Source organism: Ursus americanus, chromosome 34 (assembly GCF_024610735.1).
Source record: "Ursus americanus isolate L20-20 chromosome 34, mUrsAme1.1.p, whole genome shotgun sequence".
Taxonomy (NCBI): Eukaryota; Metazoa; Chordata; class Mammalia; order Carnivora; family Ursidae; genus Ursus; species Ursus americanus.
Window position 1 is genome coordinate 14,192,731 of NC_142160.1, and position 14,632 is coordinate 14,207,362.

General features: G+C 40.1%; 1 protein-coding gene across 1 annotated transcript in view; it reads right to left on the bottom strand.

The window, feature by feature from the left end:
- The window catches only part of LOC123781490 (aldehyde dehydrogenase 1A1-like), a 56,703-nt gene extending 42,276 nt beyond the window's left edge, over positions 1-14,427 (bottom strand). The window contains exons 1-2 of the mRNA XM_087858811.1: positions 14,272-14,427; positions 1,663-1,767 (exon numbers count right to left, since the gene is read on the bottom strand). Of these exons, the coding sequence (XP_087714937.1) occupies positions 1,663-1,767; positions 14,272-14,337 (171 nt within the window). The 5' untranslated portion in view covers positions 14,338-14,427. The remainder of the gene's footprint in view (positions 1-1,662; positions 1,768-14,271) is intronic.
- Between the last annotated feature and the right edge of the window lie 205 nt (positions 14,428-14,632).

Here is a 14,632-nt window from a genome sequence, read left to right on the forward strand (position 1 = left end):
GTTTGTTTTTGTTTTTTCCCCAGAGGCTAGTGAGAAGCCCCCGTAGAATTTATGCACGGATGAACGCTGGAATGCACAGCAAGGGAAATCTGAAAGCAGGTGACATGTGTTCTCCATTCTATTCTGCATGTACTTCTAAGCTGTCAACCCCTCTGGTTAAACTCCGCACTCTTGTCCCTTGAGGCACGGATCTTAGGTCTTCTGATAATGCTGCCACCTGAGTCCGGGGGCTTCTCTAAACCCAAAGGAGCCCCTCAGGTCTATGGTAATCTTAGAATGAATCTGCAAGGCTTAATGCCTTCAATTAGTGATTTCATCACGTGGGGAAAAGCTAATCAAAGAATGGGAACTGGGTAGGAACATGGAACTAAACATCGGGTCACAAATAGTATCATCCTTGGGTCGCTATCTTTCATCTTTCAATGGTCTTTTTAAAGTAGCAAAACAATTTACCTTGTAATACCTTATAGGACAGAGATTTCAAGTTTCATAACATTTGGACAACTAAAGACTGAGAAACCCATTCACATTTTAAGGTACGTGCTCGGATAAAAAATCGGAAGGCTTTCACTCTCCTCACTCCCCAGGCTGTTTCATATTGCCCTATCTTACTTTTATAATAATCACAAGGTTAGGCAGCCCTGCCAGTCACAGACTCTGGGGTCAGAAGGACAGCATTTGAATACTGATTTCATTATTATTGTTGTTGTTTGATTTTTAAAAATTTGTTATTTATTAGCAATGTCCCCTAAAGTAAATTATTCAACTTGTCCATTCTGCTATTTTACTATCATTTGTGAAAACAGCTACAAATACTAGCTTTCCCATCAGGATGCTTCAGAATTAAATTAACATTTAAAATTAAAAAAAAAATAATGATATAAGTTGGTTTTTGTTGTTGATATGATTAGTTAGAAAGCAGAATACCTTTAATTCACAGTTCAATTTCTGTGATTTTAAATTTTTATTTTTCAAGGTACCCATTAATGTTCATTCAATGATTTTTAAGGAAATAATGGGCAATATATTGTTCCAAACGTTCTATCTTGTTTCCTTTAGGTTCATTTTGCAACTTCATAAAAGAACAATTTTATAAGAAGAAGCATTTCTCTGCTCTATAAATCTATGACTAATCATATGTAGTCTGTTGATACAATAAACCCAAATATTATTTAAAATGAAGAACAATAGGGGCGCCTGGGTGGCACAGCGGTTAAGCGTCTGCCTTCGGCTCAGGGCGTGATCTCGGTGTTGTGGGGTCGAGCCCCACATCAGGCTCCTCCGCTAGGAGCCTGCTTCTTCCTCTCCCACTCCCCCTGCTTGTGTTCCCTCTCTCACTGGCTGTCTCTATCTCTGTCAAATAAATAAATAAAATCTTTAAAAAAAAAAAAAAAAAAAATAAAATAAAATAAAATAAAATAAAATAAAATGAAGAACAATCAAGGAGAAATAGCATGAAAAAAAAAAAATCAGCACCACATCCAGAACCATGGGTTCATCATCATCACATGACTACTGGGCACCCTTGAGGTACCAAGGAAAATGCCCCAGATGGCCCCAGAAAGGGTATTGTCATGACCTGTTTACTTCCAGCTGTGGTGGGTGTGGGAGCTCAGCATGGGGGGAAACAAAGACAGCTAGCATAAGTGCTGGGAAACCCACCTTATCTCCTTCTTCTACTTCACAGAGTTTCTCCTCGGTTGCAGGATTAAAGACAGGAAATTTCTTGCCACTCACTGAATTATGCCACTCATTGTTTATGAAAATCTGTAGAGAGAGAGAGAGAAAGGAGGTAAGCAAACCTTTAAATATGCAGCAAATTTGAGAAATTCTTTTATAAACTGAGAGCATTATAAAATACCTAAGCGAGGTCAACATTAAAACCTTCACGTACCTCCTCCCACCCTGCGAGGTACTTTCGGCTGTTCACGACATTTACACACGTGTCCACACACGCATGTGAGCACACACACACATATTAAAATAAATACTTCAAAATTACACTGAGGTACAAGGTCATGTCAACCCTGGAAAATACAGACTGGAGAAAAACCATCTAAAAAAAGTGCTCCTATCCGAGTTGGAGGCAAGAGCAGAGGCTTTGGTGGCTTTAATCTTTATTAATCTTAATTTTTCACTTCAGATTCTGAATGTCCTCATGTCGGGCTGCTGGTGATTGGGTATCGTTAAGTGACTGTTTTCTGATCCTTTATCTTACTATTTTAAAGGTAGCATGTAGGGTGGTTTTAAAAGAAGTTTGCTTACAAAAAAATTGCCTAGTGACATGTTTTTACTGACTTTTTCCAGGCATAAGGGTTTTATTCTTTTTAAAAGATTATGTAATCACTGATTTGTCCTCAGATAAAATCAGGCACTAGATTTCTTAGTGATATCTAAGAGACATGCGTCTAAAGAGACAGATGGGTCTAGAAACATGGGATTTTGTTCTGTGTATAAAAGAACAGAAATACAAAAAGTGTTAGTATGTCGTTTAAAAAGTCGGAGTTTCACCTTTTGCTGCCCTGAACTTCTGCTTCATTATGGAGCCTACTAGGGCTTTGGTATGTCATTCACCTTTTACTAGAGTGAAATGTTTTACAAAGCCTAATTAAGAAGTATTGTTTGCGGTAAAGTTATGTTTTGTTTCTCTGGCAAAAGCTAGAATTTCTTCTTCCTCCTCTCGTTTCATTATTTCTTGATTATTCTCCTTTTGCTTATTCGTTTTTGAAATATAAACATTATCATAAGTATGCTATTGAACTTTATGTATTACAACTTTCTGTTAGATTTTCTATTACAACGTGACTTAGTCTGTCGAATTGTGAATCACAGGGAGCTGATACACGTAGTTTTCAATGAACAGTGTCATCTGCACTGGATTTTTTACATATATCTTAATTCAGACACGTTCCCTTACTTGATATTTAAAGATAAGTTATTAAGAGTGCAGCCCTGAGGGAGAAGGTATTGAAACACTGCCCTCCAACCAAGGTTTAAATTTGTTGCTATACTAAATACAAACTAGTTAGCTATTAACTATCAAGGTTATACATTTTTAGTTTAATTATTTATATTATGTATATTTGAAATAACAGCAGTCTTTAAGCTAACCTGTGAGGTTATATTAACTTAGCTATTCTATGGACTAGTGTCCATAACATAGCTTAATATTCAGTCGTGTTCATAAAATGTATATTACCGTGTATCCCTATGCTTAGGTAGAATTAATTCTATATTCCGTGATTTACAACATTATTTAGACAGATGGTTGTTCTCCAAAATATATCCTTGCTCTCCTAAGCTTCCATCACAAAATTTGTTACTTTTTTATAAAAAGTCATTTTTAAATGTCTGCCCTCTCTCTTAGGCTGTAAACTTGGCTGACCAAGGTCAGGACGATGTTTGTCCAGTTTTCTGGTTTATCCTCAGTGTCCGAAACAGTCCCAGCCCTCAAATGATTTTCAGAATTCTTGAATAAATAACTTAAAATTCAATCAAGGAACCTATAATCGAGTAGCTACACATGGGTAAGACTTATAATATTCTGCACATGGGCACACTATGATACTTGTTATTTTGCTGAAAAAAAAAAAAAAAAAAAACAAAGGGAAGACTGAGCCTCCATATTTGCTATTCACACCAATACAGTTAACCGTGCGTCAGAACAACATCATCCAAGGATTTAGAGGAGTTCACAAAATTGTAGTGCCAGCCTGGAATTGACAGGAAGAAGACGTGAGCGTGAGTAAATGAGGGAGCAGCTCAAGTGAGGAGACTAGACCTCCAAGGACCCATATGTGGGGGTGTGGGAAAGGATAATGGGATGCAGATGAAAGCCACACAGTTCCCACTGTCCTTCAAGAAAAATGTGTTGGCATCTGAGTTCAACTTGAAGAAAGATGAATTCAGATTAAGATACCGATTTGCTCAACGTCTGTGAATCAGCATTCCAGCTCTCATGAACACATTTTGCAGAATCCTGTAACTAGGCTTGAGGCAAGTGCTTTCCTTTATACATCTCTGCCCTTCCTGTTTTGTGCTTTTCTTCCCAAAGCTTGGCTGGGAAACAGCTTAGTCAACATGTTCCAAATGCAGCTCACTGTCATCCCTAGCTTTGCGCTGCTCGTTAGCCCAGACTACATTCTCTCTCTCTCTCTCTCTCACACACACACACACACACACACACACACACACACACACACACACACTTACCCTCTCCTGTTAATGACACATACAATCCCTAGTCATCCTTTGGTATCATGCTGTTCTGTACTATCACCAAAAAAAAAAAAAAAATCCAAAAAGCAAAAACTCCCTGTTCTCCCTACCCCCCCCCCGCCCCCCGCTTATTGAAATTTAACCCCCCCCATTATCATAATCTTCCTCAGCCAACCCAATTCACATTTTGGCCGGTCCTCAAAACACTTAGGTGGTTCTAAGCCTACGTGGCCCCATTATGCTTTTCCAACATTTTATTTCATTTCCTCAGTTCACCCTCTACTTGGGCCTCATTCGATTGTCTCCAACACCAAGCCTTTCTGCTCCACACCTTTATTTATGCTCTTCCTCAGACTAGAGTTTCACTATTTTCTTCTATTCACACTTCAAGTCTTGCTTCAAGTGTCACCTTCTCATGATTTCACTAGTAGGTCCAATTGGATTTAACCTCTCCTCCCCCCCTTTTCTGACATATTCTAGTATTCAATTACTTATTATGTTCTGCCAAATAGTGTGTAAATACCTGAGACATCTGGAAGGTACTGTGGGGGAAGTGTGAAAGAGTGAGTCCCTGCCTTCAAGGGGCTTATAATCAAAGAAGGGACTGTATTCACATCGAGATGGGATAGTAAAGAATTGAAGGTTGTATGTAGGGTAAAACCAAAGCAGTGCTTTAGTCAGTACATTCCGGAGTGGAACCCACGAAAGGGTAGGCAATGGGCGAGAAGAATGCATCCCTGAAGGACAGTATTGGACTGATGGAAAGAGCAAATGAGCAAAGGAAGGGAACACTCTTGGGATCCATATAATACAGGGAAGAGATGAGCCCCAAGCAGAGAGTTTGTGGAAACAAGTCACAGATAGTTTCGAGGACGAAAAGGCAGTTTGTGGTGAACCTTGATCCGCAGAGGGGGATGGCTGGACCTATTCTGGACGTTGTAAAGGTGTGACAGGGTCAAAAGGATGTTTAAGGAATGTTGATGTGAATGTACCCAAAATAGATTTGAAGTAGAACGACCAGAATCCTGGGAGATTAGCCGGGAGACGACTTTCGCATTCCAGGCATGTGTTTGTTCATAAGGCTTCAGAGTAGATAGAATGAGAGCAGTAGTCTACAACTACGAAATGTATGCGTTCTCCCCTGAACAGAAGACTTTCGGCATAAAAACAGAACCAGCTTAGTGAAATGACCAAGCTGGTTATAAGGGTCAAATATTGCACCTTCCTTTTCTTCCTCTATTTTTCTGTTTTAATTTTGTGGGCCTTACATTTGACATTTGCCTTTCAGCTCACTGTGTGACCAAATGTTTGTGAGTAATCATCCTTCCCGTTATATAAAATGGTTATGTGGAGAAGTGTAGGCTAATGGATGTTTGGTATAATCATTATGAAACCTATTTTAGGCCTGTTGAAATGATCTATCATTGCGACAACCTCATTTTCTATTTGCTGTGTGACTTTAGCAAGTTTAGGGGGAAAGGGATTATCCCATAAAAGTAAAAAAATAAAAAAAAATAAATCTTGGATCCCATTTAACTACTATATGAACCACGTTCTACTTACGAGTTTCAGACTCAGGATACTTTTGAATAACATATGTACACTAGACCTCAGCTTAAAGTTCGTAATACTGATTGGGAATTACAGACTCCCATGCATGCTCTTAGATGTCACGTGCGTCTTGTTGGGGGAAACAGTCAATGGGAGTGTTGAGGAAACTTAAAAATTGATTTTTACCCTTTACATTTTAGATATGCCAGCCTTTAAGGGATGCATCATGACCTTTGATTAAAAAAAAAAAAGGGGGGGGCGCCTGGGTGGCACAGCGGTTAGGCGTCTGCCTTCGGCTCAGGGCGTGATCCCGGCGTTGTGGGATCGAGCCCCACATCAGGCTCCTCTGCTGTGAGCCTGCTTCTTCCTCTCCCACTCCCCCTGCTTGTGTTCTCTCTCTCGCTGGCTGTCTCTCTGTCAAATAAATAAATAAAATCTTTAAAAAAAAAAAAAAAAAAAAGGGGGGGCCATTTCCTGAATGCAGTTTAATGTCCAAGAATAAGTCATAATTTGGGGGGAAAAAAACCTTTCCAGAATAAAAATGATTATGTCTTTATGCGATTGGTATAAAGCCACAATTCTAAATAAATAAGCCCTTTCCTCAAAATATTTCTGACTTGGATCAAGCTGAAATTAACTAATAGGCAAAATAAAACCTATTAGCTTTGCCTGTTGGTATAAAATTTTGGAACCTGTTGGCTTAAAGGGGAGAGAGCCCCTGACTCCCTCCAGTAGCTATTCAGGGTGCCCTAAATTCACATCTCTTCAGGGCTGCAACAGGGCCAGTGGCTCTAGATGCTATAGGGGAAGCCAGTGCCTTCTTGGTGGCAGAGAGATTTTTAACAGATCACATTGTCAGTGCACGCAGGATTTCTTTTAAGATACACCAAGGGTGAGGAAGGTGATGGAATTCCCCATATTATGTCTCCTGTGTGAAGTTTCAAACCTGAGAGCCTGGGTCACAGCATGTGCAGTGATGGGTGTTGTTGTAAATGGACAAGCAGGGATGTGTGCTGTAAATGTGTAAACCTTTTCTCAGCATTAGGCACTTCAAACAGTACCAAAGACTTTGGGGGGTTAAATAAGAAGACAGAGGATGAAGAATGAGAGGCCGAACAAAAGTCAGGTAGAGGTGTTAAACATTTAAAAGAATCAAAGCTAGATCTCTGGCAACTACTTTCATCCCAAACCCTGAGGCAGTAAAGCAAAATGTTGAGACTGAAATTAAAAAAAAATCTGAAAGGAAATTAAGGAGGAAATAACAGATGGGAGGAAAATATTTAACTCGAGTCAAAGGAATGAAAACAACACGAGAGTGACCAAAACAAAAGTAGGGGAAATAAAATTTTCCTTTCATTTCTGTTTTATATTATAGTCTGACTTCAGTAACATGAATGTATACTCTTATTCTCTTGTTGTTTGGAAAACCCCTCAGCTTTTTCAACTCGGGAAAAGAAAAGATGTTAAAGCATGTCTGTTTTGAGCCACATCTTCACTATATCCCACAGATGACAAAAAAACTTGTCAAGGATCTCTGTACGTCATGCATACCCTGTATAACAGAGGTAAAATGGAGATTCACCAGAAAGTTCTGTACATTTTTTATATTCCACCATATCAAGATTCAATTGCTTGCATGTAAGCCTTCTTCCTTCTAAAGAAAGTGCCCAAAGAGAGCATAATTCAGTTATTTGTTGTTTGTATTCTTTCAATTTCTTATTAAGTACCAGAAAAGCAGTGGAAATAGTCACATGATGGGACCTGGGTGGGGGGGTGGCTAGTTGCTCAGGCAAAGTTTTGCGATCTGTGATATTTGTCCAGATTCGTAGGAAACAAATTTCCATGAACACTTTCAACATTACAATAAAGTCATCAGGTAGAGATATGATGATATATAATCAGAAAAATCAAATATTAAAACCACTTGACATCCCTTGCAAACAATGTTTTTGGGAGATTTTGATACACACATGTATTCAAAATATAACGGTGTTCTGGAACCTGCGTTCACACCAATATCTACTTCTCTGATTTGTCTATTAGTAGTGGTTTTAATTATGAAGCCACTATTGCTCCTGTTCTTTTAAACATGGCTCTACGTTGCTATTTAAACCTGGTAACTGTATAAAGTAGTTGGCCACAATTATACTAGCACCAGGAAAAGCCAAACCGTTGCTACCACCACCACCACGCCAAGCCAGGTAATTGCTACCTAGAGACAAGTATATCACCATTTTATCAATGCTTGTATTCCCATGAGGTTTCTTTCATGCAGATCTGTATTACATCATTCCACAGATTACCCATGCCATTTCAGAGGCAGAACTTTAACTTTGGGTTCCTCTTCAATGGAGCTGTTCCCCATAATCCTTAAGCGCTTTCTCACCCAGCCCTCTCATTCTGGTAAGCAGTTAATGACAAATTCAGTAGGTGAAGTCCAATTTAAAGAAGTCTTGTGAACACTTGCAGCAATGAGACCCCTTCTGAAACGGGGCCAATACGATCCCTTAGAGCCTGTGTTGTTTACTTTAGGATTGCTATTGATTAGATTCCTTGAAGCAGGCAGGTGCCAGAGAACAAAACGATTGGCCAAGACAGCAGTCCTCGGAGATGAGCTAAAAACACTGCATTTGCAGTGAAGGATTACCTCCCAGGAGCAAAATCAGTGGTTGGTCCCACCATGGGTTTGTGGCCACCATCTGGTTCCTGTTGGACTCAGGCACTCTCTGAAGGGGAAGATAAGTGATTCTGACCTGGCTGGGTGTGAGTGGCTTTCTGAGAGAAAGAAAAGTCAGTTCCCTAAGGAACTAGATGGTGGTCTTTGCAGGTAAACATATGAGGTTGACCCTGAACTCTTAGACCATTGCTGCTGGTCAGCAGACCACCCTTGGAGTGGCATCAGCAAAATCTGGAAGCCTGTTAGACATGCAGACTCTCATACCTCACCTCAGGCCAAAAGAATCAGAATTTGCATTTCAACAAGAACCCTCCCTGATTCCTGTGCATATTCAAATGAGAAAACTGCTACCCTAGAGTATCTCCTCTCTGGCAGGACCACCTGTCTGGGGATCTCGTGCCCACATCATACGTCTTCTCTCATCATCCCAATTTCCACTCTCTCAGTCAGAGCAAGGGATGAATGATACAAATGAAGCTATAGGTATGAAATCACTTGTTACTGACAACCCAGTAGGATTTGAGTACTACCACCGTCTTTAGTATGCGCCTCCTAAGGGCTGTGTGACCTGGAGCGAATCACCTAAGATCTCTGAACTCAGGTTCCTCAGCTTTAAAACGGGACACTACTAACATGTTCGAACTCCCTTCCAGTGGCTCATTATGAGCCTCAGATGAGCTCCATAGATGAGAGAGTTTTAAACTACGGCAGGCGTTGCCGCGAACATTGGGAGTGGAATAATTTGAGAACTGTGGGAGTCATCCTGGGCAGGAGAGGGTTAACAGGACCCGGGGCCCCAAGCGCCTAATAAGCACTGGGCAGTTTCCACAAATTACTTCGCTTAATTCTCAGGGCCACTTTCCAAGGTAGTTATTATTCCCAATTTACAGACAGGGGAACTGACACTCAAGGAGATTAGAAGCCTGGCCAAGGTCATAGTATCAAATAAGTGGAAGGGCTGGAACTCGAAGCCGGGTTTATCTTAAGCCTCTGTACCTGCCGACCATCCGGGTATTTGTTCGTCTGCTTCCAAGCCGACCGCAAACAAAATACTGCTTCAGTCAGAACGGAGTTAAAAACAGTGCACAAATGAAAGTAGTACCTCAGCACAATCGGCTCGGTCTTGGGCGGAAGGAAGCCCTGTCCTGCTTGAAGGCCCCCTCAGTGTTGGTTTCCCTCCCACCACATCCCCAGGCAGTCCGGCCAAGGCCTCTAGCTCCAGCCTCACCGGGTCTGTTCTTTGCCTCCCTCACTTTACGACAACCATGGCGACTTTACGACAGCCATGGTGGCCCTTTCGGTAGTCGTGAACACGGCCGGCTTTTGCCTGCAAACAGCTTTGCATGTGCACATGCCATTATCTTCAGATCTTTGTCCCCCACCCCGCGCGCCCCCTCCAGGTCACTTCGTGCTCTGCATCCCTCAGGTGCCCCCTAAAATGTCCCTTTCTTAAAGAGATCTTCCCTTAAAGCTCATGGAAAGAAAGCTCTTCCCCGTATTTCTTAGCTTTCAGTTGTCCTCTCTTTAGCATTTATCATAATTTATGATTCGGTATTCACATACTTGCTTGATTTCTTCACCCTTCAGAAACAGAAGCTCCCTAAACCCTGTTAGCCTCTTTCTACCATAAGACCAAGCAGAAAGCGGTTATTCAGTGACTTGTTAACTACGTGGAAGGAAAAACAAGAGATGGGAGTAAATGAATCGGGTAGTGGGAAATGCACCTGGTGTGAATTTGTTCGCTGTAAGAATCTAAAAAGGTGATAATGGTGCCTAGTGCATAGTATGCAATGATTCATCACTCTCCCCTATCAAAAAGATATCTTTAACCGCAATATGTTAAACAACCATACCAGAAATCTAGGAAAGTAATGTCTTACTCCAACCAAAAGTTACTCTGTAGGAGTTGAAAAAACATAGTTCCGATAGAAATGGCACACCTATTTCCAAATCCTGTACCTCGCAGTCCCTCCCAGCCCAAACCCCACCTTTTCAATCAAACCGGTATGTCTGTTTGCTTCCAGGCTTCCTTATTGTTCTCTTTTTCTAAGTTGGCCTGGGAACAACTGAGCTGCAGCTGGAAAGCCTCATGGTCATCAGGAATCAGAAATGGACAGGAATCAGGAATCAGGAATGGACAAATGGGAGTCAGAAAAAAGGAGGACAGAATAAGATTCCAACAAGTCCACGTCCCCGTGTAATGATACTGATCTTCGATAAGCCACTTGGTGTGAGACCTCAGACTACCCCCATATGAAGTCTAGTTTTGTAACTTTCTAGCTGCATGATTTAAGGCAAGTTACTTAGCCACTCTAGTCCTCAGCCTCCTCATCTACAAAACAGGAAGAGGAACCTCCTCACTGGGTTATCCTGAGAAGTAAACAAGTCATTGCAAGTAACTTAAGCAGTCATTGATACAGTGTAAACACATGAATTTTAGCTATAATTATTTCCTGTGTGTATGTGCCTGTGTCTGTCAGTGCATGAAATGTCATTAGCAGATGAAAATCATTTCTAGTAGGAACATCTTATTGTTCAATGAGTAAAATTTAGGAGTTACGTTAAACATTTGGGGTTTGAATCCTGTCTGAGAAAGCTTGTCTTCTTGAATTTTCTATTTGTCTTTTTATTATTATTACCAAGGTAAAAAACAAAAAAACAAAAAACAAAACAAAAAAAACACAGTGTCGTGAAGGGAGAATGGAAGACGAAATTACCGAATCCTTTAAGAGAAATTTTTTGATTCCTGAAATCTTGGATAAACTCTCAGGACTTTGCACCAATGAGACCCTTGTCAGGTGGGGCATGACTGTGCCAGAAAGAATGGCAGGAAAACTCGGAGAAAAGAACAAGATGAGAAGAACACTCATGAGAGGAAATAGATCTTGGAAAGTCTGAGTAAAAGAGGATTCTGAAAAATTGGAAAGAATTCAGAAAAATAAATAGGACCGGGGTAGCCAATGTTATCAATCACTTCCCATGTGCCAGGCACTATTTCAAATGCTTTATATGCATTAAATGCATTTAATGCTTTCATCTACTTTAGGAAATTGGCACCTTTATTATTCCCATTTTACACATAAGGAAACTGAGGCAGAGAGAGGTAATGCAGTTTGCCCAATGATCACGTAAGTTTTGAAGAAACTCTTCATTTAAAGGCTCAATAAAATGGGTGAACTGGCAGGTGTGGGATTCATTTAGAACTGGAAAGGGGAAAAATGAGGTTAGAAATGGGATCCAAGCTTATGTGGATTTATAATGATGTTATTGAGGTTTTATATCCTAAAAATGTTTGTAACATTTTAGAAACTATTTCTTAACCCTGATCTCTGTTTTATCCACAACAATAAAAACATAATCTACTGTACTAGAGAATAATTCATAAAAGATATGCAACAATGACTTCTTCTGTTTAGGTGAAAAGCAGTCTCAGATTTGAGAGCACGTAGTTCTACCATAGCTGTAATAAATTTTTGTTACTCAACCCTGTTGGTCTCTTCTCTCCACCTTGCCCCAACGACCAATATATTTCTAGTGATAATAATGAAGGACATTAACATAGTAAGAGAAAAATAATACAGAGTTTAGGGGCTGGCCATAGAAGGTAATTCCACAGACGCTATAAAATCCTTGCTTACTTGGTTTGCAACCAGGAAACTTAGTGGATAACAGTCATTTTTCCAACCCCTCTTGCAAGTGCAAATCCAATACAATTCTTCAGTGGGGCACAGTAAAAAGCAAATGCAAAGGCATTTGAGAAAGCTCACCCATTTAGATTTAATTACATACATACCTGGTGTCCTCCCAAGTGTGAAAATGGTGTAACCAATAAATCAGACAATAAAATGCTATCTGAGCAGAACAGATTTATAGAGAAGATAGAAGAGCAATCAAAATTCACTCCCTTGCATTGGGTGTTTCTACCCAGAAAGTTCTTAAACGCAAGAGCAAATGGCTGCCCTTTGAATCATGCCTTCTTTTGAACACTTAGGGCCATCATTTTCCTTAGAGGGGTGTTCTCCTCTAACGGCTTTGACGTGAACAGGATTCCAATCTTAAAAACCATCTCTCTGTGTTAAAGGATCACTAGATCTGTGTTTGTATGCTAGATTTTAAGGACCATCTCATCTGTCCATTACTGTTTCTTCCATGCTCAGTTTAGAGCTACCAAATGAAGCATCATTTAGTAGAAAGAATATTTCACTTCAGAGCTTCCTCAAGATACACGAACAGAGAAGACTGCGAACTTCTGCAAAGCCAAATTTTTAAAAATGTGACTTTCAGACGACCACAATATCTTCCCAAGTAGTGTCATAGAAAAAAAACAAAAAGACTCTATAGTAACAGTAATGAGATAATTTTCAGTCATTGCCAATGATTTTGACATTTACGAAATGCATTCTTAAATGTGCCTGCTTTAGATTGAAATTTCTTGTGAATGACCCATTTGGAGGAAGGAAGTTGGAAAGACTGGAGTCTGGTCATCTTTCGGGCACATCTCTGCCAAGTGCAGATTGTTGGAGGGTGTGGACTCACCACATTTTCCATGTTCTCATTTGGAATAAAATTAAATGAAAAAAATGTTTTCCCTTTTAATAAAACCTCATAAAAATAATACCTTACTACGCATTATAGCTGCTGATCAATCATGTTAAAGGCACAATCTGATCTCTGCAGACACTTTCCTAAGGAAAAGAACCAGTCAGCTGAGCAACTTCCTCATTTGCTGTGCGTATGAAAATGAAACCGTAACAGACCTTATGTTACATCCATGGTTTTTAGAAAGGGAATAAATAAACACTAGCAGGGCTTTTACTTCTTCATGAAATTATAAACCATCCATGGTTACAAGTAAGGGAGTAAATAAACAGTAGCGGGGCTTTTACTTTATCATGAAATAATATTGCTCTTGATTTTTCACTGGCTAATTCGGAAGGAAAATGACTCTCCCTGAGTGGGAAGGATTCTATTCCGACCTTGCTTTCTGCAATCTACCATAAAGCCAATTTAAGTGATTTTGTTCAGATTGGTTTGTTTGCTTGTTTTATCTGTTTGGGAGTTCTAGACTCTGACAGGAAAGCAGGCATATAACAATGAAACAAAGTTTCGAGATACTTTTGCACAGCTCAAACTGGATCTATTTCCTTGTTCTCCTAGCTTGTGGGTTTTTAAGTCTGATCTGCTCCTCTTCTTGTCTCTCTAAATATTTATCAGTTAACAATTACGCATCTGCTCCAGTGGCAACACACTTGGCTGAAGAAAGAAATAAGAATGCTTTCTTTGCCCCAAATATGCTAAATAATGCAAGTCCATTTGGCGTTTTTGAAACAGGAGCTTTCATCAAATTATCAGAGGTAGGTCCTTCGATTTTGACACTCATTAAACATACAGAAAAACCCCGTTACTTCAGCCTGCGGTTTCTCCTTAAAAAAAAAAAAAAATCATTTCCTATTTGTTTGGTTCTTTCCAGTAAGTTTTTCTAGTTAAGTATTCGCCTCTCTTACCAGACATGCTGAGCAATGCTGAAGGTAACAGAACTGCTTAGTAAAAGTCTATGGAACCCTGGGGCAAGAACCTTTCACCAGAAGAGAATGCCTTTCACTTAGACATATTCTAAGAAATAAATTTATGAAACGTTGCCTGATACGATTCAGAAATCATTATCTGAACAAGTCACTAAGCCCAAACCTGCATTTTGCAAGCCTTTTATTTTTGTATGTGCAAAGGGCTCTTTGCAAAAGTTAACTCACATTGACCTTTTACGCTTTCCACACGTGTCGTTTTTATAAACCTGAGGCAAAGCAGCAAATATAAATTGTACTAACCTTCGTATATTTATATGTCAAATTGGCGAGTGGGGCAGGTACGTCTGGCATGCCCGAGGACGACATTTCTGGTTCAGCTCCTGGAACACGGGTCACAGGCTCAGCGGATTTGGTCCTGATAGAGCCCTTGGCTTTATTTGTTCCTTTTTATCTGCACAGGCTAAGGTCTATTTGCATACTGCACTATGATTGGACGAACAAACTCTGAGGAAAAAGAAAACGACACTACTTATTTGTAACACCTAGGGCAGGGAGCCCTTGACTCTAAACTTAAACCCATAAGAAACCAGCTCTCCAGCTTTGAAACTGCAGCTGGAGACAGGGCACTATTTGCAGGCAAATTAATTTTCAAAGCCGAAAC